Here is a 27,087-nt window from a genome sequence, read left to right as displayed (position 1 = left end):
AGTAGAGTTCTTTCAGAGCCTTTTTAAAGCAAGATCATCGTCAGAAAATTAATATTGTTCATAACAATAGGAAATATAATTGGAATGAAGCAAAGCTGTATTAGACGAGTGAAATACACCATGAGGCTTATGGGATGAATTGTGTATGTTATCATTTTGTCACCTAACTACAGTCTTCAATCTTTTATTCAAACTAGCCTGCTGGGGCATTTCATTGATTCACTGCATGGTCACCCTAAATTTAATTAGCCATCTGTCAACATTAACTGACCAGTAATTTCGAAACTAAATCCCAACTATTTACTTCTAACCAAATACCTGGAGCATCTTAAAAGCACTGTGGATTTACCTGCACCACATGGACTGCAGTAGTTCAAGATGGTGACTCACCGTCACCACCTCCAGGCAGTGGAGGATGGGTAATAAATGCTGACAGCCAGCAAATTCCACATACTGTGGAAAGGATAAAAGGTTAGTACTTTCTAAAATGTTCTCAATTGCTACTGAAAGACTAATAAAATTGAGAGCTTATCCCTTTAAGTTAAAGAAAAACAAACTTGTTTTTCACAACCAATCCCAGAGAGAGTATTTCACAATCAATGAAGTACTTTTGAAATGTTGAGTAACTTTCTTAATGCCCATCCTGACTACTGTTTTACTGAACAATCCAAATGTTCCCCTTGCCACTACATAGCCATCATTCCCCACCTCCCCAGTTCCTACATCATCCTGCCACAGTTTAAAAACTGTTTCCACGTTTTATACTTACACTTCTTCCCCATTTCTCTGAGAACACAGCCCTCACCAAATATTGAAGCTCTTCTCATTTTTGTGATGTAGGAAACATGTCAGTCAATTTTTGCATGGTAAGACTTCACAATCAGGGTGTTAGCAGAACTCTCCAATTTTACTGCAAAAAGTGTAATGGAATTTTGAATATCCACGAGCTTAATGTCTCATCTGTTAAGTGGAACAGTCCCTCAGTACTGTTCTGAATCTGTCTGATTTCCTGTATGGCATAACTTTAGGATATTAAGCTTCACCTAGTTGCACGTCAGTGCTGACTATTGTTTGATATTCCCTGTTTCATGTTTGGAATTCCATTTAAAGTAATGTGACTCTTGAAATTACATGTTGAATTTGCTTAATTTTTTTCCCCCAAGATAATCCTTTTTATTTAAAAAGGAAAAGGAGCAGTGCTGGTATTGCAAAATAATTTTGATGGCACATGCAGCAGGAATTGCATCTTGAGACTAATTGGACAGAGGTAACTTTGCATTTGCTATCAGACCTGAAAGTCAGTTTTGAATACTGGCACAAAGTGGTTTGAATCCAGATTCCATATTTTCGATTGTGAAAAAAATGTGATAATGCAATTTAAAGAAGTCACTTCTTTTAGATGTGTGAGGTGGCTCGGAAACATCAGGGTAAATCAGCAATTGACCCGGCATCATGGGCAAAGCTAGGTAGTGGGGTGGAGAAAGGCTCAGTGTAGACTAGCACTTTTTTAGAATGAAAGATATTTGCAATCAAACTAGCAGTATTGTTTTGATTTTTTGTTTAACCTACCTCTAAAGTCTGGTTGCATTTTGAAATGTGCCAGTTACAATAATCACATAGCAAACATCAGATGTCCACTTCCCATTGCCTTGCAGAGTATAAAGCGAATGATGTATTGCATATGTTTCATCATCCTATAAAATTTACAACTTCTTTCAGATGGTTGGAAAGCACCCAGTATCACAGCTGTTCTTCCATGGGATCAATCCACAGTTATCGTGGGAAAGGATTCCAGTGCAAGACAAGCATCTGGGAAGAGTGAAAGTCATTTGGCACTTGGATTCATTGCCTGTGCTGTTGCAGTTGTGTTCTTTGGAAGTAATTTTGTTCCTGTGAAGAAATTTGATACCGGTGATGGTAACTATGCTGTTTTCATGAACATTTTTATGAACTAAACAGGCATGCCACCTACACAAGTTTTGCTAAATGTTTGATCAATTAGGTGGAAAAGAAAATCCGAAAGCACAAAGCACCCACTCCTCCCAGTGGTAATGTAGACATTTTGTAACTTAGTTTTAAATGCATTTTAAATAACTTATTAATTTTCCATTGCATTGGTAATTCATAAAAGATACCTGTCTTCATCTTAGAGTCATAGAGATGTACAGCATGTCCTCTCTCTTATCTGTTTTTGCAATTGTTTTGTTTTCCCTTTGGTGTATTACCATTGACAGGATTAAGGAAATCAAAACTAAGAGAAATGTGTTGATTCTTCCATGCTTGCTTTGTGCTTTGCAGACAAATGGAGGGGAACTTACAGGTGGTGTTGCTCCCAAGTCATACACCAGTTCCATTGTCTAACACCTCTATGGGTGACTGTAAACCATGAGGTTAACTGCTTCAGGATGGTGGTAGTTCACCACCAACTTAAGGGCAATTAGACAACTTATAAATCTTGATCTTGCCTGTTACATTCATGTCCCCAGAATGAATAAAAATGAGAAAGACCACATTTGCCATTCAAAGTTTCTATACCCGTGTGAACATATTCAAGAACAGCTTCGACCTTGCTTTTATCAGATTTTGAATGGATCTCTTAAACGTTAATTTTGATCTCTCTTTGTGTCATCTCAGCAACTGTAACATTTGATCCTGCACTCTGTTCTGTTACAGTGATGCACTTGTATAGTAAACCATGTAAGACAACACTTTTCATTGTACCTTGGCACATATAACAGTGATAAATTAATTCAAATCAAATCAATCTTCCATCCCAAAATCAGTTGTCAGCTTCTCCATATTATGCTATACCATACCATGCATTAGTTCTCATTGTTGCCATTAGACCAGTTTTTAATTCTAGATTTTATTAAATTGAAATTTCAGAATCTGCTAACATGAGATTCAGTTCCCAAGGGCATTAATTGAGGGTTCTGAATTACTGGTCAAGAGACATTGCCACTTCGCCACAAATTTCTCTTGCAGTAGTTTTGTGGATCATCTGGTAGTTTATTTTGTTGTGGAGTCAATAGCACTGAAACAAACTTTTGTGTTCAACTTCTCCATGCCGACCAAAGAAAGCTGGTCCTGCTTGCCTGCAATTAACCAATATGCAGCTAAATCTTTCCTATTCATGTACTTGTCCAAATGCTTTTTATATGTTGTATCTGCACCTACTACTTCCTCTGGCAGTCCATTCCATATGTATGAAAACATTGCCACTCAGGTCCCTTCTAAATTTTTCTCCTCTCTCTTTAAAAATATGCCCACTAGTCTTCACATCCCCCAACCTAGGCAAAAGACCTTTGTATTTACCTCATCTATGACCCTCATGATTTTATAAATCTCCGTCTCCTACACTCCAGTGAAAAAAAAGTCCCAGCCTCCTCAGCCTTTCCTTATAACTCAGACCCTCTAATCCCGGCAACATAGAATATTGCAGCGCAGCACAGGCCTTTCGGTCATCGATGTTGCGCCAACCTGTGAAATTAATCTGAGGCCCTTCTAACCTACACTGTTCCATTATTATCCATATGTATGTCCAGTGCCCATTTAAATGCCCTTAATGTGAGCCTACTACTGTTGCAGACAGGTTGTTCCTGCCTGTACCTCCGTATTCTCACTAACATTGCCTGTTTCCAATGTGAATACTGGTGAAAAGTATTCATTAAGTGCTTCCCCTATGTCCTCAGATTCCACACACAACTTTTTATTGCTATCTTTGATTGGCCCTAATCTTACTCTAATCATTCTTTTAATTCTAGTATACCCATATAAGGCCTTAGGTTTTTCCTTAATCCTATCTACAAGCAACTTCTTATGTCCCCTCCTGGCTGTTTGCCCTCTCTTTACATCAACCTGGTAAATGTTTTCTGAACCCTCTCCAGCTTAATAATATCCTCCCTCTAACAGGCTAATCAGAACTGCACACCATACTCCAGAAGAGGCCTCACCAATGTCCTGTACAACCTCAACATGATGTCACAACCCCCATACTCAACGGTCTGTGCAATGAAGTCAAGCTGTTAAACACCTTCTTAACCACCCTATCTGCCTACAATACAACTTTCAAAGAACTATGTACCTGAGCCCCTAGGTCTCTCTGTTTGACAACACTCCCCAAGACCTTACCATTAACGGTGTAATTATTGCCCTTGTATTTTGCTAAAATGAACAATACCTTGAATTTATCCAAATTAAACTCCATCTACCACTCCTCAGCCCATTGGCCCAATTGATCAAGATCCCTTTGTAACCTTAGATAACCTTCTTCACTGTCACCTATCCCATCAATTTTGGTGTCATCCACAATTTAGTAACCATGCCTCCAAAATTCTTATACTGGATTAGTGGTGCTGGAAGAGCACAGCAGTTCAGGCAGCATCCAACGAGCAGCGAAATCAACGTTTCGGGCAAAAGCCCTTCATCAGGAATAAAGGCAGTGAGCCTGAAGCATGGAGAGATAAGCTAGAGGAGGGTGGGGGTGGGGAGAGAGTAGCATAGAGTACAATGGGTGAGTGGGGGAGGAGATGAAGGTGATAGGTCAAGGAGGAGAGGGTGGAGTGGATAGGTGGAAAAGAAGATAGGCAGGTAGGACAAGTCCGGACAAGTCATGGAGACAGTTACTGAGCTGGAAGTTTGAAACTAGGATGAGGTGGGGCAAGGGGAAATGAGGAAGCTGTTGAAGTCCACATTGATGCCCTGGGGTTGAAGTGTTCCGAGGCGGAAGATGAGGCGTTCTTCCCCAGGCATCTGGTGGTGAGGGAGCGGCGGTGAAGGAGGCCCAGGACCTCCATGTCCTCGGCAGAGTGGGGGGGGGGGAGTTGAAATGTTGGGCCACGGGGCGGTTTGGTTGATTGGTGCGGGTGTCTCTGAGATGTTCCCTAAAGCGCTCTGCTAGGAGGCGCCCAGTCTCCCCAATGTAGAGGAGACCACATCGGGAGCAATGGATACAATAAATGATATTGGTGGATGTGCAGGTGAAACTTTGATGGATGTGGAAAGCTCCTTTAGGGCCTTGGATAGAGGTGAGGAGGAGGTGTGGGCGCAGGTTTTACAGTTCCTGCGGTGGCAGGGGAAAGTGCCAGAATGGGAGAGTGGGTCGTAGGGGGGTGTGGACCTGACCAGGTAGTCACAGAGGGAACGGTCTTTGCAGAAGGCGGAAAGGGGTGGGGAGGGAAATATATCCCTGGTGGTGGGGTCTTTTTGGAGGTGGCGGAAATGTCGGCAGATGATTTGGTTGATGCGAGGGTTTGTAGGGTGGAAGGTGAGCACCAGGGGCGTTCTGTCCTTGTTACGGTTGGAGGGGTGGGGTCTGAGGGCGGAGGTGCGGAATATCATTTATTGTATCCGTTGCTCCCGATGTGGTATCCTCTAAATTGGGGAGACTGGGCGCCTCTTAGCAGAGCGCTTTAGGGAACATCTCCGAGACACCCGCACCAATCAACCAAACCGCCCCGTGGCCCAACATTTCAACTCCCCCTCCCACTCTGCCGAGGACATGGAGGTTCTGGGCCTCCTTCACCGCCGCTCCCTCACCACCAGACGCCTGGAGGAAGAACGCCTCATCTTCCGCCTCGGAACACTTCAACCCCAGGGCATCAATGTGGACTTCAACAGCTTCCTCATTTCCCCTTCCCCCACCTCATCCTAGTTTCAAACTTCCAGCTCAGTAACTGTCTCCTTGACTTGTCCGGACTTGTCCGACCTGCGTAGCTTCTTTTCCACCTATCCACTCCACCCTCTCCTCCTTGACCTATCACCTTCATCTCCTCCCCCACTCACCCATTGTACTCTATACTACTCTCTCCCCACCCCCACCCTCCTCTACCTTATCTCTCCACGCTTCAGGCTCACTGCCTTTATTCCTGATGAAGGGCTTTTGCCCGAAATGTCGATTTCGCTGCTCGTTGGATGCTGCCTGAACTGCTGTGCTCTTCCAGCACCACTAATCCAGTATTTGGTTTTCAGCATCTGCAGTCACTGTTTTTACCTCCAAAATTCTTATCCAAGTGGTTTATATAAATTAGAAATAACAGTGGACCCAACTGCGATCTCTGCGGAATACTGCTGGTCACAGGCCTCCAATGCCAAAAAACAATCCTCCACCACCACCCTCTGTTCCCTGATGTATACCTCAGTGGATAAAGAACAGTATCCCGTTTGTCATCTTGATCATTTTATTTACCTGGAAAATTGCGATGGAGTGTTTTTTCCACAAAAAGCAGGACCGCCCTATCAGTCCATTTGCAAACATGAGCAAATATCGGAAAGTGTCATTAATAGTGTCATCAGGCAAAAACTAATTTTGCTCAGCATTTCTTGGTTTGGATTTTGTCAGGACCATTTAGCTTTGGATCTTAGTCCACCCCAACTCCAAGCATGGCCAAAAGAGATAAGTAGAAGATGTAACAGGAGAATAACTAATCTTGAAATCAAGGCAGCATTTGATTAAGTGTGTTGCCATTTTAAATTATTCTTTGTGTTTTTTAAATTTAGAGTACTCTTTTACACATCTGAACATTCTTATCCCATCAGCAAATCATTCATTACCAGTAAATTACCCATGCATTCCATTTAATTAATTTGCTTGCAATGCCCGTTAAGGACAATGCAGACTACCAAAGATGAGGGAGACGTAGAGTTTACTTTGTTGAGTCCTAGGCTTATGGAAGTTACTCTGGTAGTTATGAAGTTAACTTAGTGTTGTAATACATGCCCGGGATCATATTACAAGGCTCCAGTAACAGATAATGGTAGTGCACTGTGATAGGCTCGTTAAATCTCTGGTAGGTGAGCTAATGGTGAAGATGATGGTGTTGTAATATCGGGAACCAGTGTGGCAGACGATTATTAGTTTAGAAAGACAAAGCAAGCCAGTATGATTGGTTATGCTAATGTATCCGATAAGCGCGGGAACAATAACCGTATAAACTGCAGTGAGACAAAGGCTTGGTGGGCAATCGGGAAGCCATTAGCTGATTGCTACAGCTTTTGCAAATTAAAGTTTAACTTCATGAGGGATTTTCTACATCTATTGGTAATTTTTACAGATTATTGAGTGATTCTCCCACAACAGACTCAATTATTGTCAGCTGATTCTTCAACAAACTTCCCTCCACCTTAACTCAGAAGTTGAGGTTTTCATAGGTTATTGCAGCGTTTAGTCTCATTCACAATCTTTCTGATACTGAAATAGTCAATGCCCATATGCAGCAATTTCTGGGCAAAACTCAGACTTGGGATAAGGGGATTTGCATCACCCAAGTACCCAACAATAGCTGTCTACCTCAAAAGAGAAGCTGGCCATCTCCCCATGATGTTCAAATGTATTGCCATCTCTGACTACCCCAAAATTGACGTCCTGTGGTTAGTTATCCAGAAATGTAATTGGAGCAGCCATATAAATATTCTGGCTGCAAGAGCAAAGTTTGGAGATTCTGTGGTGAGTCATTCACCACCCGAGTCCCTAAAGCCTGTACAATGTATCAGAGACAAATCAGAAGTGTGATGGAATACTGAATAAGTACCTGAATGAAGGTTGCCACTACTTGAGATAAAGCACCCCACTCGATCACCAGTGCAAGCCATCTGCAAGTGCATTGCAACAACCGAATCTCCTTCAAAAGCATCTTCTAAACTGATGACATCTATCACCTAGAAGACCAAGAGCAAGAAATGCGAGTGCCTACAAGTTCCCCCCAAAGTCACACACCATCCAATGTTAGCTCTTCCTTTTATATTGCTGCTTCAAAATTCTGAAACAAACTCCCTAATACTGTGTGTCCGTACACCATTTGGAATCCTTGAATCGTAAATATTAATAATGTGTTTTTCTTTGTTTTTTCTTGGTCTTTATTCACATTCACCATAATTAGTTTGCTGCTTTTTGTCTTCCATTGGAAAGCACATCCCTTGAACTCTTTACACTTTTAGAGATTTCTCAGTATTTTTCTGATTCGTTATTTGTCACATTTGCTCCCAGCTTATCTTCCTTAGTTCCACCGAAATCATAATGTGTTCCTTTCCATACTATTGCACCCCACTTTGTCGAATTGTACAATATTCTGTTCACTGCTACTCAGATGATCTCCTACTTTTGCTTCTCCTATTTGTTGTAGAGTCATAGAGATGTACAGCACAGAAACAGACCCTTTGGTACAACTTGTCCATGCCGACCAGATATCCCAACCCAATCTAGTCCCAACTGCCAGCACCTGGCCCATATCCCTCTAAACCCTTCTTATTCATATAACCATCCAGATGCCTTTTAAAGCTTGCAACTGTACTAGCCTCCACCACTTCCTCTGGCAGCTCATTACATACACATACCATCCTCTGTGTGAAAACCTTGCTCCTTAAGTCTCTTTTATATCTTTCCCCTGTCACCCTAAACCTAAACCCTCCAGTTCTGAATTCACCCACCCCAGGCAAACGACTTTGTCTGTTTACCCTATCCATGCCCCTCATAATTTTATAAACCTCTATAAAAGCCTCCAACACTCCAAGGAATTCATCAATGTTAGACACTGGAACGTTCCAAAAGAAAATCTGCATCTCAAGCAAGGTACAGCAAAGAATTTTTAACTGTGGTATATCCAACTTTATAATTCGTATCTACCCACATTGCAAAACAGAGTAGTTAATGGAAGAGATAGGCAACAGGACCTGAAATCTTTGTGACTCCCTAAACTTTATTCCACTCTATGACATCATTGGGACGTTAAATTGTCATGACTTTTCAATAACAACTGCCTGTGTAGGCAGTGGTGGTAAGAGGAACAGAAGCCTGCTGAGTGAGACTGCAATTATTGTAACACAGTAAAAGTTCCGCAGTGGTCATTGCTGCCTACGAACCTGCAAGTGGGAGAATTCTCTGCATAACTTGACACTGTCCTGTCCCTCTTGATCCAGGAACTCCCACCTACGTTCGGTACACCACCCACGCCCTCCACCACCTCCAGGACTTTCATTTCCCCGACTCCCAATGCCTCACCTTCATCATGAATATCCAGTCCCTGTACACTTCCATCCGTCATGACTAAGGCCTCCAAGCCCTCCATTTCTTCCTTTCACATCGACCCAACCAGTACCCTTCCACTGACGCACTCAGTTCATTGGCTGAACTGGTTCTCACCCTCAACAATTTCTGGTTTAATATTGTTGCACAGTCCACTAGTAATCCTTCTTAGAATTCCGGTGTTCTGGGTGAACAGTCCTATATATGCAGTAAAACCTTAAATACTGTTTGTCCTTTCACCATTTCTTCCTGTCTGTCAATGTCTCTTATGATTATTCTTATTAATTTCTATCTCCAGTTCCCTAGATGATTCCCTACAGGGTGGCATGGTGGCTCAGTGGTTAGCACTGCTGCCTCACAGTGCCAGGCACCCCGTGTTCAATTCCAACCTTGAGTGACTGTCTGTTTGCACATTCCCCGTGTCAGCGTGGGTTTCCTCTGGGTGCTCTGATTTCGTCCCACAGACCAAAAATATGCAGGTCAGGTGAATTGGCCGTACTAAATTGCCCATAGTATTCAGTGCATTAGTCAGTGGGAAATTAGAATTAGAAACCCTACAGTGTGGAAACCGGCCCTTCGGCCCAACAAGTCCACACCAACCCTCCGAAGAGTAACCCATACAGACCTGTTGTATATTTACCCCGACTAATAATCTACACTATGGGCAATTGAGTCAATTCACCTGACCTGCACATCTTTGGATTGTGCGAGGAAACCGGAGCACCCAGAGGTTGAGCTACCATGCCGCCCTTGGTGGGTTACTCTTCGGATGGTCGGTATGGACTTGTTGGGCCAAATGGTCTATTTCCACGCTGTCTGGAATCTAATCTAATCATGTCTATTGTGTGCTCCTATTAGAGTGATGAAACTTTTTCTTAGCTTTTAAATGAATTTTCATGTCTTTCTATATCTGTTACATCGTATTTTGTCACCAGTCTGTCATCTTTAATGGATAAAGTTGCTTTGCCTCTACTTTCCTTTCCTATCTTTTCTGTAAGTGTTACGCCTAGTGTTTTGTCTCTTTAGCCATCATCACCATGTCCTGGCCTTCTGTACGAATTGTGTGTGAGGTCATTCATTTTTAAAAAAATGTTGCATATATTATGCATCATCGATTTAATCTTTTTAATGGTATTTCTCCCTCGCTGTCATTAGTAGTTATTATACCCTTGTGTTCTAAGACTTCATCTGATCTCTGACCATTACAGTTTAATTTCCACAGCAATTCCTGTATTGTAAGCAATCTAAATAGTCATTGTTGCAGCTGTGCAGGGAACATGGTGAAAGCACTCTTGAAACTGTTGTCACTCTCCCATTTACAATGTAACTACCCCAGTCTGTATTTGGATAGTTAAAGTTTCCCCTTATGATTACTCATAATATGTGCACCTTTGTAATTTTCTTGTAATTCTGCATCTTTCCAATGAGTTATAGGGCTGTAGATTGTACCAAGCAATGTAGTTAACCTTTCTTTGTTCCTTGGATTTCTTAAGTCAGTGTTGGTCCTTGACACCTCTGGGACATGTCACTCACATACTCTTGCCAGCACTTGCAATTAGTACTGTCACCCTTGCCACGTTTCCTCTTTTTCTATCTTTACGGAACAGCTTGTTTCCAGGGATACTTAGCACCCAGACCTATCCTTCATTTATCACATCTTTGTTATAACCACAATATTATATTTCCACATGGCAATCTGTGCCTGTAGCTCACCAACCCTATTTAGCCACATTGCGCGTTCATTCACAGGCTTATAGTAACGTGTATTACTTCCAATGTACAGTGTGAACCTACTAATAACTTACTATTTTTTCTTTATTACCTCTATCCAAAGCAGAAATATTCCCTTCCATCTCACTGCCTAGCATTCTAACTCTATACATCTTACTCTTCTCTTCTACTTGCCTATGCTAGTCCCCCTGTGAATATATTTTTAACACTCCTCAACCACAATAGTGGACCTCTTTGCAAGGTGAGGTGCACCCTGTCCCTTTTGTGCTGCTGGGACTGATGAGTACAACATATTCTGGCTTGTTCCCCTCCTCCTGCAGAATATTCTGTATCCTTTCTGTGATATCCTTTTATTCTGGCACAAAACAAAGCAATGCACCGCGTAGGACTCATTGTGACAGTTATGAAATTATCTATCTGAAATCTCCACAACAGTTCCATTTCTCAACTTTGCTGTTCTCATCTGTTCGGTCTCTTTGCCAATAGTGTTATGGTCTGCACTGAATTCCTGCAAACCACTGTCACTCCTAGCAATATACAAAGTTTAGCATCTGTTTCAGAGTGGTGCACACCCTAGAGATTGATAAGCATCCTGCCTTTTCCTGATGGTCAAGCACTTACTAAGATGAACTCTCATTGCCTGAGGGTTGGCAACCAACTGGAGTGCACAATCTAGGAACGAAACTCTTATCCTCTCTGATGCTCCTGAGTGACTCCAGCTGCCCTCAAGCTTGGGGATCCTGAGCTTGAACTCAAGCAGCTCCAGACACTTAGTGCAAACATTGTCACCCAAGATAATTGAAATTTCATGAAGTTCCCATATTGTGCAGGAATTACAAGCAATAAATCATGGATGCCCATCCATGATGAAAACTATCTTTTTTAACATTCAACCCTGTTTGAAGTATTAATTTGAATGTAGCTGTTTTGAGCTTGTAACCTGGTTAACTTGCATGCTATTTGCAGTATTGTAATTTCATTTCCCATTCGTTTAAAAAAAAACTTGAGTTTTATTAGAAAGGAGAAAAACAAGCAGCGACCAGTCACCTGCCCTGTTTTCCTTTCAATTTTCTGTGGAAGTTACTGCCTCACTCATTCTCTCCACTGCTGCAGTGCTCACCATGATACTCCCCCTTTCCTGTTAGCGTCTCCCATTTCTCCACTGCTCCTTTCATCTCCACAGTGCTTCCCCTCTCTCACTGTCTGTACCACTGTTTTCATCCCACAGTGCTTGCACGCGCTCACTCTTTCTGTCTCTCTTGCTGTCTCTCTCCCTCTCGCTTGCTCTCTCTCCCTTTCACTCGCGCTCCCTCCCTTTCACTTGCACTCCCTCCCTCTCACACACACTCCCTCTTGCTCACTCTCGCTCTTTCTCTCATGTTCTCTATCACAATCTCGCGCGCTCTCCCTCTCGCGCGCTCTCCCTCTCGCGCTCTCTCCCTTCCTCGCGCTCTCTCCCTCCCTCGCGCTCTCTCCCTCCCTCGCGCTCTCTCCCTCCCTCGCGCTCTCTCCCTCCCTCGCGCGCACTCCTTCCCTCACACACTCTCCCTCCCTCGAGCTCTCCCTCCCTCGCGTACTGTCCGTCTTGTGCTCTCTCCCTATCTTGCGCACTCTCCCTCCCACACGGTCTCTCCCTCCCTCGCACTCTCACACTCTCTCCCTCCCTCGCGCGCTCTCTCCCTCCCTCGCGCGCTCTCTCCCTCTCTTGTGCGCGCTCTCCCTCCCTCGCATGCTCTCCCCCTCCCTTGTGCGCGCTCTCCCTCCCACGCGTGCTCTCCCTCAATCGCGGTGTTCCTCTCTCCCTCACACTCTCTTTTTCCGTCGTGCAGTCTCCCTCCCTTGCGCAGTCTCCCTCCTTCGCGCAGTCTCCCTCCCTTGCGCACTCTCACTCTTGTGCTCTCTCCCTCCCCCGCACACTCTCCCTCCCTCACACGCCCTATCCCTCCCTCGCGCACTCTCCCTCTTGTGCTCTCTCCCTCCCCCGCGCACTCTCCCTCTTGTGCTCTCTCCCTGCCTCACGCGCAGTCTCCCTCCCCGGCGCAGTCTCCCTCCCCCGCGCAGTCTCCCTCCCTCGCACACTCTCTTGTGCTCTGTCCCACCCTCACGCACTCTCCCTCCCTCGCACACTCTCCCTGTTGTGCTCTCCCCCTCCCTCGCGCACGCTCCCCCCCACCCCCGCCCGCGCTCTCCCCCACCCTCGTGCTCTCCCCCTCCCTCGTGCTCTCCCCCTCCCTCGTGCTCTCCCCCTCCCTCCCTCGTGCTCTCCCCCTCCCTCGCGCGTGCTCTCCCCCTCCCTCGCGCGTGCTCTCCCCCTCCCTCGCGCGTGCTCTCCCCCTCCCTCGCGCGTGCTCTCCCCCTCCCTCGCGCGTGCTCTCCCCCTCCCTCGCGCGTGCTCTCCCCCTCCCTCGCGCGTGCTCTCCCCCTCCCTCGCGCGTGCTCTCCCCCTCCCTCGCGCGTGCTCTCCCCCTCCCTCGCGCGTGCTCTCCCCCTCCCTCGCGCGTGCTCTCCCCCTCCCTCGCGCGTGCTCTCCCCCTCCCTCGCGCGTGCTCTCCCCCTCCCTCGCGCGTGCTCTCCCCCTCCCTCGCGCGTGCTCTCCCCCTCCCTCGCGCGTGCTCTCCCCCTCCCTCGCGCGTGCTCTCCCCCTCCCTCGCGCGTGCTCTCCCCCTCCCTCGCGCGTGCTCTCCCCCTCCCTCGCGCGTGCTCTCCCCCTCCCTCGCGCGTGCTCTCCCCCTCCCTCGCGCGCGCTCTCCCCCTCCCTCGCGCGCGCTCTCCCCCTCCCTCGCGCGCGCTCTCCCCCTCCCTCGCGCGCGCTCTCCCCCTCCCTCGCGCGCGCTCTCCCCCTCCCTCGCGCGCGCTCTCCCCCTCCCTCGCGCGCGCTCTCCCCCTCCCTCGCGCGCGCTCTCCCCCTCCCTCGCGCGCGCTCTCCCCCTCCCTCGCGCGCGCTCTCCCCCTCCCTCGCGCGCGCTCTCCCCCTCCCTCGCGCGCGCTCTCCCCCTCCCTCGCGCGCGCTCTCCCCCTCCCTCGCGCGCGCTCTCCACCTCCCTCGCGCGCGCTCTCCACCTCCCTCGTGCTCACTCTCCCTCCCTCGTGCTCACTCTCCCTCCCTCGCGCCCTCTCCCTCCCTCCCTCCCTCGCGCTCTCTCTTTCCCTCGCGCTCTCTTTTTCCCTCGCGCTCTCTTTTTCCCTCGCGCAGTCTCGCTCCCTCGCGCTCTCACCCTGCCTAACGTGCAGTCTCCCTCCCCCACACTCTCTCCCTCCCCCGCGCAGTGTCCCTCCCCCGCGCAGTCTCCCTCCCTCGCACACTCTTCCTCCCTTGCACATTCTCTTGTGCTCTGTCCCTCCCTCATGCACTCTCCCTCCCTCGTGCACCCTCCCTGTTGTGCTCTCTCCCCCCCTCGCACGCGCTCCCTCTCTCGCACACTCTCCCTCTCTCGCACACTCTCCCTCTCTCGCACACTCTCCCTCTCTCGCGCACTCTCCCTCTCTCGCGCACTCTCCCTCTCTCGCGCACTCTCCCTCTCTCGCGCACTCCTCCTCCCTCGCACTCTTTCCCTCCCTCGTGCACTCTTCCTCTTGTGCTCTCTCCCTCCCTCGCGGCCTCTCCCTCTCTCGCACCCTCTCCCTCTTGTGCTCTCTCTCTCTCTCCCTCACGCTTTCTCCCTCCCTTGAGCGCGCTCTCCTTCCCTCGCGCTCTCTCCCTCCCTCGCGCTCTCTCCCTCCCTCGCGCTCTCTCTTCCTCCCTCGCGCTCTCTCTTCCTCCCTCGCGCTCTCTCTTCCTCCCTCGCGCTCTCTCTTCCTCCCTCGCGCTCTCTCTCCATCCCTCGCGTTCTCTCTCCTTCCCGCGCGCGCACTCTGTCCCTCGCGCGCTCTCCCCCTCCCTCGCGGGCTCTCTCTCCCTCGCGTGTACTCACTCTTGTCCTCGTTCCCTCGCGCTCTCCCCCTCCCTCGCGCACTCTCCCTCTTGTGCTCTCTCCCTCCCTCGCTTTCTCTGTCCCTCCTTCGTGCACTCTCCCTCCCTTGCGCACTCTCCCTCTTGTGCTCACGCGCTCTCTCCCTCCCTCGTACTCTATCCCTCCCTCGCGCACTCTCCCTCCTGTGCTCTCCCCCTCCCTCGCGTTCTCTCCCCCTCCCTCGCGTGCTCTCTCCCTCCCTCACGTGCGCTCTCCCCCCTCCCTCGCGCGCGCTCTCCCCCTCCCTCGCGCGCGCTCTCCCCCTCCCTCGCGCGCGCTCTCCCCCTCCCTCGCGCGCGCTCTCCCCCCTCCCTCGCGCGTGCTCTCCCCCTCCCTCACACGCGCTCTCCACCTCCCTCGTGCTCACTCTCCCTCCCTCGTGCTCACTCTCCCTCCCTCGTGCTCACTCTCCCTCCCTCGCGCCCTCTCCCTCCCTCGCGCCCTCTCCCTCCCTCCCTCGCGCTCTCTTTTTCCCTCGCGCTCTCTTTTTCCCTCGCGCTCTCTTTTTCCCTCGCGCTCTCTTTTTCCCTCGCGCTCTCTTTTTCCCTCGCGCTCTCTTTTTCCCTCGCGCTCTCTTTTTCCCTCGCGCTCTCTTTTTCCCTCGCGCTCTCTTTTTCCCTCGCGCTCTCTTTTTCCCTCGCGCAGTCTCGCTCCCTCGCGCTCTCTCCCTGCCTAACGTGCAGTCTCCCTCCCCGCGCTCTCTCCCTCCCTCGCGCAGTGTACCTCCCCCGCACAGTGTACCTCCCCCACGCAGTCTCCCTCCCTCGCACACTCTTCCTCCCTTGCACATTCTCTTGTGCTCTGTCCCTCGCTCACGCACTCTCCCTCCCTCGTGCACCCTCCCTGTTGTGCTCTCTCCCTCCCTCGCGCGCGCTCCCTCCCTCGCGCGCGCTCCCTCCCTCGCGCGCGCTCCCTCCCTCGCGCGCGCTCCCTCCCTCGCGCGCGCTCCCTCTCTCGAGCACTCTCCCTCCCTCATGCACTCTCCCTCCCTCATGCACTCCTCCTCCCTCGCACTCTTTCCCTCTCTCGCGCACTCTTCCTCTTGTGCTCTCTCCCTCCCTCGCGGCCTCTCCCTCTCTCGCACCCTCTCCCTCTTGTGCTCTCTCTCTCTCTCCCTCGCGCTCTCTCCCTCCCTTGAACGCTCTCTCCCTCCCTCGCACCCTCCCCCTACCTCGCGGGCTCTCTCTCCCTCGCTTGTACTCACTCTTGTCCTCGTTCCCTCGAGCTCTCTCTCTCCCTCCCTCACGCGCTCTCTCTTCCTCACTCGCGTGCTCTCTCCCTCCCTCGCGCGCTCTCCCTCCCCCGCGCAGTCTCCCTCCCTCACGCAGTCACCCTCTTGTCCTCTCTCCCTCCACCGCTCTCTCTTCCTCCCTCGCGCTCTCTCTTCCTCCCTCGCGCTCTCTCTTCCTCCCTCACGCTCTCTCTTCCTCCCTCGCGCTCTCTCTTCCTCCCTCGCGCTCTCTCTTCCTCCCTCGCGCTCTCTCTTCCTCCCTCGCGCTCTCTCTTCCTCCCTCGCGCTCTCTCTTCCTCCCTCGCGCTCTCTCTTCCTCCCTTGCGCTCTCTCTTCCTCCCTCGCGCTCTCTCTTCCTCCCTCGCGCTCGCCCTTCCTCCCTCGCGCTCTCCCTTCCTCCCTCGCGCTCTCTCTTCCTCCCTCGCGCTCTCTTTTTCCCTCGCGCTCTCTTTTTCCCTCGCACAGTCTCGCTCCCTCGCGCTCTCTCCCTGCCTAACGTGCAGTCTCCCTCCCCGCGCTCTCTCCCTCCCTCGCGCAGTGTCCCTCCCCCGCGCAGTCTCCCTCCCTCGCACCCTCTTCCTCCCTTGCACATTCTCTTGTGCTCTGTCCCTCCCTCACGCACTCTCCCTCCCTCGTGCACCCTCCCTGTTGTGCTCGCTCCCTCCCTGTTGTGCTCGCTCCCTCCCTCGCGCGCGCTCCCTCTCTCGAGCACTCTCCCTCTCTCGAGCACTCTCCCTCTCTCGAGCACTCCTCCTCCCTCGCACTCTTTCCCTCCCTCGCGCACTCTTCCTCTTGTGCTCTCTCCCTCCATCGCGGCCTCTCCCTCTCTCGCACCCTCTCCCTCTTGTGCTCTCTCTCTCTCTCTCCCTCGCGCTCTCTCCCTCCCTTGAGCGCTCTCTCCCTCCCTCGCGCTCTCTCCCTCCCTCGCGCTCTCTCCCTCCCTTGCGCTCTCCCCCTACCTCGCGGGCTCTCTCTCCCTCGCGTGTACTCACTCTTGTCCTCGTTCCCTCGAGCTCTCTCCCTCCCTGTTGTGCTCTCTCTCCCTCCCTCACGCGCTCTCTCTTCCTCACTCGCGTGCTCTCTCCCTCCCTTGCGCGCTCTCCCTTCCCCCGCGCAGTCTCCCTCCCTCACGCAGTCACCCTCTTGTCCTCTCTTCCTCCCTCGCGCTCTCTCTTCCTCCCTCGCGCTCTCTCTTCCTCCCTCGCGCTCTCTCTTCCTCCCTCGCGCTCTCTCTCCCTCCCTCGCGCTCTCTCTCCCTCCCTCGCGCTCTCTCTCCCTCCCTCGCGCTCTCTCTCTCTCCCTCCCTCGCGCTCTCTCTCCCTCCCTCGCGCTCTCCCCCGCCCTGGCGCACTCTCCCTCTTGTGCTCTCTCCCTCCCTCGCTTTCTCTGTCCCTCCTTCGCGCACTCTCCCTCCCTTGCGCACTCTCCCTCTTGTGCTCACTCGCTCTCTCGCTCCCTCGTACTCTATCCCTCCCTCGCGCACTCTCCCTCCTGTGCTCTCTCCCTCCCTCGCGTTCTCTCCCTCTCCCTCGCGCGCTCCCTCCCTCCCTCGCGCGCTCCCTCCCTCCCTCGCGCGCTCCCTCCCTCCCTCGCGCGCTCCCTCCCTCCCTCGCGCGCTCCCTCCCTCCCTCGCGCGCTCCCTCCCTCCCTCGCGCGCTCCCTCCCTCCCTCGTGCGCTCCCTCCCTCCCTCACGCGCTCCCTCCCTCCCTCGCGCGCTCCCTCCTTCCCTCGCGCGCTCCCTCCTTCCCTCGCGCGCTCCCTCCTTCCCTCGCGCGCTCTCCCCTTCCCTTGCGCGCTCTCCCCTTCCCTTGCGCGCTCTCCCTCTCTCTCTTCCTCTCTGTCTCACTCCTCTCCCCTCCTCCACTCCTGCTCTCTCTCTGTCTCTAGTTTGTATCTAAGTCTCTCTCACTCTATTACCACTTCTTTTTTCCCGTAATGTCCTGTCGGTCTCTCTCTCTCAGTCTGTCTGTTTCTACTACTCCTTTTATCCCCACAGTGTTCCCCTACTCCTACTGATTTCTGTTTCTCCTTCTCTCGATTGCTGCAAATGTGCCCACAGTCTTTCCCTTTCCTGCTAATGTCTAAAAACCCTCTCATTGTCTCCACCATTCCTTTTACTCCCACAGCGTTCATTCTGTTCCACTAGGGCTCAGTGCTTTTCTCACTCTGCTGTTCTTTTTATCTCTACGGTTCTCCCCATCTCCTGCTTGTCTCTCACTGTCCACTCTCCTTTTCACCCTATGTTGATCTCACCTTAGTCTCTCAATCTGTCTCACTTTTTCTGCATTTCTTTTACCTCCACAGTGTTCTTACTTCAGTGCTGGTCTTGCCATGTGATAAAATTAGTAAAAAAAATAATTTGGACATTTCACAAGATAAAGACACTAAGCATCAGAAGGCTTTACTAGGAGGACTGATTGGAACCTGCAACAAAGAAGGGGGTCTTATACAGCTTTTTGGATGAAGAGATGGTAAGGTAGTGGCAGATAGTTTTCAGGAGGTACTTCTAGGTCATGTTCCTACAGCGATGGAGTAACGAGAGGTAGATACACATAGCTGGAGAAAGGTGCAAGTGGATCAACATGGGAAAGGGGTTAGATAGTCAAGGTTTTAATAATAAAGGGCAAAACTTTTGAATATGAGAGTGGGAATTTTGGAATTTTATGGGGCACTATGCTAATGTAGATCAAAAAGATAGGTGAAATCTAATGTTGGTTTGTTATATGGCAGAGCTTTTCATGACAAATGTGCAAAGTAGAACATGGGAAGAGACAGGAAATAAGTATATTAATACAAATCTCATTGTATTTTGTTTTAGGGATGTTTTTCCAGTGGATTCTTTGTGCAGCAATATGGATTGTATCTCTGGTTGTGAATTTAATATTGAAGTGCCCAGAGTTTTGGCCCCTTGCTATGATAGGTGGCTTTTTATGGGCTACTGGTAAGTGCATGATCCACATTGTATTCTACTCATTGTAAAAGCATGTGCAATTACACTTGCTAGCTAATGCTGGTCTTTATAATTAGACCATTTTGCACTATTGAATTTGGATGTTCTATTATTAATCAATAAATGGTGCCAAAACTTCAGGTGTGCAGCCCATTTATGATTATATGCAGATATTACAGTCTGAATTACTTCCAACTTTGTGAAAACAGCACCTTTCTGCCTGGGTCAAATGGAAAAAGCAGCCTTTCCACAGTTGGTGAATTAAACTTGCCACAAAAGTGAAATCTTATCAGTTCATAGAATCAGGAATTTTACAGCTCCAAGTATACATCAACACAATTGTTATTTGACAAATTTGTGCTGGCTTTTACTTATTAGCCCATATTTTTCTTAATGTATTCTTTCAACAATCATTGCTAAGCATTGTCCAGCAGCTTGTCTCCTTAAGTGTGCTTTGATCCTGAAAGGGTTGGAAACTATCGGTCTAGCTTTATTCGCTTGATCTATTTTTAGAGAGAAAATTTAATTCAGCACCTTCTGCTTGACCTTGTTTCTTTCTGAAACACATTCAGAGGACTTGCTACACGTCTGCAGGAACTTGATAGATGTAAATATCTCGAGTCCACTATAACTATTACAAAACTAAAAGGAAGAGTCGTTGCACACAAAGCATTAACCCTCTTTATCTCTCCACCGATACTGCCAGATGTACTGTGTTCTCCAGCACTTATTTGTTTTCACATCTTCAGCTGCAGTACTTAATTTTAATTTGCTTTAATAATTTGTTAAAATGCTTTCATGAGAAGATTTAACAAAGTAGCACAGCATCCAGATAAAATTATTTCATTAATGATCCACGCAGGCCTTTGGAGAGATAATACTATGGTGATTTAAAGTCTGACTTCTTAAAAGACTGGACTGCTGCAGGCATTTTTTCTTTTTAATTCATTCATACAATGTGAGCAATTATGGTTGGTTAACAGACGCTTAAAAAGTTGGTGATGAGGTGCCCTTTTAAACGTCTGCTGTTCTTGGTGGTACGTCCACAGTGCTATTAAGGAGAGAGCTCCTGGGCTTTGATTCAATGAAGGAATAGTGATATATTTGCAAGGTAGATGGTATGTGACTTGAACACAAATTTTGAGGTGATGGTTTTCCCATACATCTACTGCCCTTTTCCTTCTAGACAGTGGAGCTCCTGGGTTAGAAGTAGAAGTCTGAGAAGCTTTGCTGCAATGCCTGTTGTGATGATACATATTGTTACTTTGAATGTAGGAATTGAAGGGTGTGCATGTGGAAAGGGGACTATTTTGTTTTAAGATTATGTCGAGCTTCTTGAATGTTCTTGGAGCTGCATCCATCCAGGCAAATGCATGATATTACACTCCTCACTCATGTCTTGTAGGTATTGAACAGGCAGTGAGTACTGTTACATAATCCCAAGACTTTGACCTGCTCTTTTAGCCAAAATACTTACATAACTGATCTAGTTTCATTTCTGGTTGATGATAACATCCAGACATTCAGCAATAACAATGCCATTCTTTGTCAAGGGGCAATGGTTAGATTCCTTTTTGTTGGAGATGGTCATTGCTGGGCTCTTATGTGAAAAGTAACATTCATGTCACACTAAGGTCAAACCTGTATGTTGTCCAGATCTTGTTGCATACGGATTGCTTCAGTGTCTGAACATTATACAATCATAAACAAATATCCCCCAGTTCTGACCACATAAAGGAGCAAAGGCCCTTGATGAACCAACTGAAGTAAATCCAAGTGAGAGGGACTAAGATGATTGACTTCGAACAACCAAGACCATCATCCTTTGTGCTAAGTATGATTCCATTAATCAGGAAGTTTTCTCTCTGGTTTTGCGAGGACTTCTGACATACATTGCAAAATGTCACCTCTCTACTGTAGTTCACATATTTTAATCATGTTTGGATCAAGGCTGTAAAGAGGTCATTATATTGTCATTTGGTGAGCCTTTGTTGACAAAACACTGCTTACAGAAGTTTATCTGGTCTAAAGCACATAATGCTGAAAACATACAACAAGCAATGTAGGGGACACCAAATATTAGAAAACCCCCATCTACTTCCCAGCCAAGAGTTTTCATTTCTGAGTAGAAAAGCATGTAGTGACTCAATCTCATTGAAAGCACAGAAGAGATTAAATAACAAAAGGCCCAAGGAACAAAACTGGCAGAAAGTTATGCTGGATTCCATAAACTCATGATGTGACCTAAACAAAAAGCAGAATTTCCTGAGTTTAGTTGTATTGAAATGAAGAAAGGGCTTCATACCATAAATGAAATCGAAATTTGGCTGAAATATAGTTATTTGGCTGAAATGTATTCCACTGAACTTCCTTCAACTTCCTTCAACTTTCAAAACAATTCAATAGCAACAAAATTAAGGAGAAAAGCAAGCAAAGCAGCAGAAATTGAATTGTTTACACCATGTAAGAGAATGTACAATAATAGACAATGAAGGCATCGACAATTAAATTGAAGCAGTTTGCCACACAGAACAGTGAACAGTTGAACAGTTATCTCCTTCTAATTCAGGTTAGTATGTATGGACTGAAGTGATTCTGAAGGTATGGGTTTAAGCAAAATATCCGACCTCCCCACTTTCTAAAAAATGAAGCCCAAACAACAATAAATGATATAACAGCTGGCAAGAATGCACATCCCAGAGACATGATTGAGGAAATTCCATCAATAACTAAATTACTGAAAGGAAGGAGAATGCCTAAAATCTCAAGGGGTTGAAGTAATAGGTCCACCTACCTGACACAGATCTACAGGTGGAATGAAAATCCAATTTCTTTCATATAAACTGTAGATGTTTTGCATACAATATGACACAAAATACTACAAAGAAGAGACAATGTGCGAAGATCCAAGATATTGCAAAAAAAAATCACCTGCTATAGTAGGGATGGCACAAACAGGTATAAACAATAGATGTATGTCATCAAGAATCTCTGCAAAACAAATACAGTAGATTAAAGACCTCCATTTCAAAACAGAGCAGACCTTGGACTGTCAGGAAGATAGTCCAAAGCCTGACTTCAACCGAAGAAAATACCATTCTTTCGAGACCTCAGGGAGAATTGTACCAAGTTCAGATCATCTGAATTCTGAACTTGGGCTTAGGGGGTCAGGGATTTTGGAGGTGGTATTGGGGGAGCAGGATGGTAAAGAGTGGAGTAAATGTATAAACAAATATATGACCCTCATAAAATAAACTGAGGGAACAAAGATTTTGGGAGTCTGTTTGTGGAGGATGTATATGGGTCTGAAACAGTTCATTCTTGATTCTGCACATTAGACACCATTGTTATGTCATGGGGACTTTGAGCAGAGGAAAGGCAAAGACAGATCCGAGGCTATTGTGCTCTTAAGAGTCTCTAATAATGTAAGTCCTATTTGTGTAATCTGTTAGTAGTCTCAGTAATGCAATGGACCGCCTTTCATTTACTCAATGATGCTTTTCTAGTTAGACCAGAAAGCTGGCTCTCTTCCCCCACGCTATGTTAGTTAGGGATACACTCAACAGTGGGTAGACAGAAGCACATACACAAATATAGAATGTGCTGATAAGAGCATAGTCTATAAAAGCGAAATAAATAGTTACACGAGGAATTATCCAATTTTCCTTTGGCTTTTAACAGTTAGTCTGATGAAGTTGGAAACAAATAGTTGTAATATTATTTTGGATATATTAAGGCACATCATTTAACGTGATTCTATACAATGATCAAGTTGTAGTTTTATGGCATGAAAATCTCATCAGGTCTGGCTGCATCTGTGGAGAGAGAAGAGCAGTGATAACATTTTGAGCCCAGTATGACTTCACTGGACATGAAACATTACCTGTTTTTCTGTGTCCACAAATGTTTCAGATTTACAGTATGAGAAGTATTTGCTTTTTTTGGGTCTCTTTATTAGGTCTTGTGGCTAAACTGATTAAAGGATATGGGGAGAAAGAGGGAAGAGGGTACCAATTTGCATGATCAGCCATTATTATGTAGAATGATGGAGCAGGCTCAAAGGGCTGAATTGCCTACTCCATTTTTTTAGTTTAAAGAAATAAAAGATTTGTCTGGAGAAGGGATGATGAGCATTGTCAGAAAACAAAAATGAAAGTAAAACTGATACCTATAAAGAGAAACAGTGGGGACAGAGTACAGTCTGAAATTCTTCAACTCAACAATGTGTTGTCTCGATGGCTTTAAGTGTGTAATCAAAAGACAAGGTGCTGTGCCTATCCTTCAAATATCGTTAAGCTTTATTGTCCTTGGCATCCTATAGTGTTCCAGAGTGATCGGTATGAGGTGGAGAATTGAAATGATAAGCCTCTTGAAGATCTGAGTCACACGTGTGGACTGAAAAGGGCATTCTGCAAAGTGGGAAAGCAATCTGCACTTGATCTCTCCAAGGTAGAATAAACTGCAACGTGAACACTGACAACAGTATACTAAATTGAAAAAGTAGAGTAAATCTGTGTCATCTGGAAGGAATGTTCGACAGTGAGGAAGGAGGTGGTCAACCGCAGGTGTTGCCCTGAGCCTGCATTGTTAAGGTGCCAAGGGAAGGAGTGTTGGTTGTGATTAAGGAGATTTCTAGGCTCTTAGGGAGGGAGCGTTCCCTACACAATGCTGAAAAAGGAAGAGGAGTGAAGATGTATTTGGTGACCTTGTGCATGGTTAGCCAAAATGGCATTGATAATCTGTATAATATGGAGTCTAGAGAGATGAAAGCTGATGACATTCTGAGGCAAGAACTAATCATTTTGGTTTCTTCTTTATTTTGCTTTCAGGAAATATTACTGTTGTTCCAATTGTAAAAACCATTGGCTTAGGCCTTGGTGTTCTAATCTGGGCTGCATTTAATCTCCTGATGGGATGGGCAAGTTCTAGGTAAGTCTTGATAGCTAACTGCGCACATCTGATGTTACCATTACTGGTCACTTTGATTTAAAGACTAGAACTCTAACTGGACCATTTTTATTATGAGAGGATAGATGTATTCCAATAGTGCAGGCCTCCTACTCTGGTGGTCATGCTGTAGCTTTTAATAATGCTGTTTGTTGCTTCAATCAGAGTAGAAAAAACTTGCATGAAGTATCTGATTGCAATTTGTATTTTGTACAATGAATAGTCATAATTATCATTTAAGGGAAAGTATTGAGAAAGCATTTGGTAATATCAATGATTGATTAGTACATGAAAATGATTGTCTAAGGGTGTGTTGTTACAATCTAGTTGGGGACCATTAACCTTTTTGGTTAAAGTAGATAAAGTTTGAAATCCCAGGGATTTGCTAAAAAAGGCAAGATTTCATAGTTTGCATAAACAATACATTTACTATGCCAGGTTAGAAAAGTCAAATGAACTGTATTGTATACACAACTTAGTCTTACATTCCAGAATTAACACAAAGTGGGTTGACAGACGACCTGTGGTCAGTACCCCACAGAGAACATAAAATATCACATGCAGTCAAGACTGATCCCATTGATTTCACAGCAACCTACCCAGACATTAGTGAGATTGCATTATGAAATCTTATTTAGCAGCTCTTGTCTCCTTCACAGGGATACGAAAACTTAACATTCAAAGATCTGCCCTCTTGAGTTTACGTAAACCTCGTAGCGCCCCAATGACTGCTCATGTTCTGCTAGTTCCATCTCTTTTCCCAAGACTGAGTTTCCCCAGCATTCCAAGGACTGCTTGCGTGCATGTAATTACAGGCACAATATCATACTTTTTTCCAAAACAAAATACATTCATTAAGTTGCTGCTGCCTCTGAATTTCTGTCTTGGCTCTCCTAAGCATATACTGTAACATGCATGCAAGCACACACAAAGACACGCACCAAGTAGGATCGCAAATGGACTCCCACTTTGCACTCTCTCAGGTCCTTTGATCATTTTCTCGTGCCAGTCTCCACCACACAGATGGATTAGTATTAGAATGGCTGAATCATATTTACATCACCATCCCGTCCGGACTTGTGCATCGAAAATGATGGACAGGTTTTGAGAATTAGGAGATGAGTTAGCTGCAAGATTCATAGCCTCTGACCCCTCATGTAGACACAATATTGATATAGAGTTATAGAGATGTACAGCACAGAAACAGACCCTTCCATTCAACTCGTCCATGCCGACCAAGTTACCCAACCCAATCTAGTCACACTTGCCAGCACCCGGCCCATATCTTTCCAAACCCTTCCTATTCATATACCCATCCAGATGCCTTTTAAATGTTGCAATTGTACTAGACTCAGCCACTTCCTCTGGCAGCTCATTCCATACACATACCACCGTCTGTGTCAAAACGTTGCCCTTTAGGTCTTTTTTATATCTTTCCTATTTCACCCTATGCCCTCTAGTTCTGGACTCCCACACCCCAGGGAAAAGACTTTGTCTATTTATCTTTTCCATGCCCTAATGATTTTATAAACCTCTATAAGGTCATCCCTCAGCCTCCAACGCTCCAGGAAAAACAGCCTATTCAACCTCTTCCTATAGCTCAAATCCTCCAACCCTGGCAACGTCCTTGTAAATCCTTTCTTAACCTTTTGAAGTTTTACAACGTCCTTCCAATAGGAAGGAGACCAGAATTGTACACAATATTCCAAAAGTGGCCTAACCAATGTCCTGTATGCCTGCAACATGACCTCCCAACGCCTGTACTCAATACTCTGACCAATAAAGGAAAGCATACCAAATGCCTTCTTCACTATCCTATCTACCTGCAACTCTACTTTCAAGAAGCTATGAACCTGCACTCCAAGGTCTCTTTGTTCAGCAACATTCCCTAGGACCTTACCATTCAGTGTATAAGTCCTGCTAAGATTTGCTTTCCCAAAATGCAGCACCTCGCATTTATCTAAACTAAACTCCATCTGCCACTCCTCAACCCATTGGTTCATCTTATCAAGATCCCATTGTAATCTGAGGTAACCCTCTTCGCTGTCCACTCCACCTTCAATTTTGGTGTCATCAGCAAACTTACTAACTACACCCCTTATGCTCACATTCAAATCATTTATATAAATAATGAAAAGTAGTGGACCTAGCACCGATCCTTGTAGCATTCCATTGGTCACAGGCCTCCAGTCTGAAAAGCAACCCTCCACCACCACCCTCTGGCTTCTACCTTTGAGCCACTTCTGTATCCAAATGGCTAGTTCTCCCTTTATTCCATGAGATCTAACCTTGCTAACTAGTCTCCCATGGGGAATCTTATCGAACGTCTTACTGAAATCCATACAGTCAACCGCTCTGCCCTCATCTATCCTCTTTGTTTCTTCTTCAAAGCACTCAATCAAGTTTATGAGACATGATTTCCCACGCACAAAACCAAGTTGATTAGATTAGATTAGATTAGATTAGATTACTTACAGTGTGGAAACAGGCCCTTCAACAGAATTCAGCTTTGAGGAACATGGCATTCCAACCAGAACTCAATCAACAAACATATCGACTTTGACCCCATCTACCACCCTCTGAGAAAAAGAACAGGAAATCACATCACCACAGGAACTGACATCACCAACCCAAAGAAACTTAAACACATAAATAAAAAGTGGTTCACTAACACCAGTGCTTCACCAAAGGCTCACTGATGACGTTGCCTAGTATGGTGATGAAACATCTGAAAATGAACCTTCCAGCTTCAGTGATTCCTGAAGAAGGGCTTATGCCCGAAACGTCGATACTCCTGCTCCTTGGATGCTGCCTGACCTGTTGCGCTTTTTCAGCACCACATTTTTCAGCTCTGATCTCTAGCATCTGTAGTCCTCACTTTCTCCTAGCTCAGTAAGCAAACTTACATCCACAACAATCTTTCCCTCAATGTTAGCAAAATGAAGGAAGTGGTCATCAACTTCAGGAAGCAGAGTGGAGGACATGCCCTGTCTGTATTAGTGGTGCTAAAGTGGAGGTGGTTGAGAGCTTCAAGTTTCTAGGAGTAAATATTACCAAAGGTCTATCCCGGTCCATCCACGTCAACACTACTGTCAAGAAAGCACACCAACACCACTATTTCCTCAGAAGGTTAAGGAAATTCGGCTTGTCCACAATGGTTGTTAGCAATATTTATAGATGCACCATAGAAAGCATCCTATCTGGATGCGTCACAGCTTGATATGGCAATTGTTCTGCCCAAGACCACAAGAAATTGGA

General features: G+C 46.9%; 1 protein-coding gene across 4 annotated transcripts in view; it reads left to right on the top strand.

Moving 5' to 3' along the window:
- The window catches only part of LOC140485760 (transmembrane protein 144-like), a 74,840-nt gene that overhangs the window by 13,062 nt on the left and 34,691 nt on the right, over positions 1-27,087 (top strand). For all 4 annotated transcript variants that reach the window (XM_072584264.1, XM_072584266.1, XM_072584263.1 and 1 more), the window contains exons 3-5: positions 1,720-1,917; positions 18,751-18,873; positions 23,712-23,811. In XM_072584264.1, coding sequence (XP_072440365.1) covers positions 1,720-1,917; positions 18,751-18,873; positions 23,712-23,811 — 421 coding nt within the window. The remainder of the gene's footprint in view (positions 1-1,719; positions 1,918-18,750; positions 18,874-23,711; positions 23,812-27,087) is intronic.

This window comes from Chiloscyllium punctatum, chromosome 14 (genome assembly GCF_047496795.1).
Source record: "Chiloscyllium punctatum isolate Juve2018m chromosome 14, sChiPun1.3, whole genome shotgun sequence".
Classification (NCBI taxonomy): Eukaryota; Metazoa; Chordata; class Chondrichthyes; order Orectolobiformes; family Hemiscylliidae; genus Chiloscyllium; species Chiloscyllium punctatum.
This window is presented reverse-complemented; position numbering and strand designations above follow the sequence as displayed.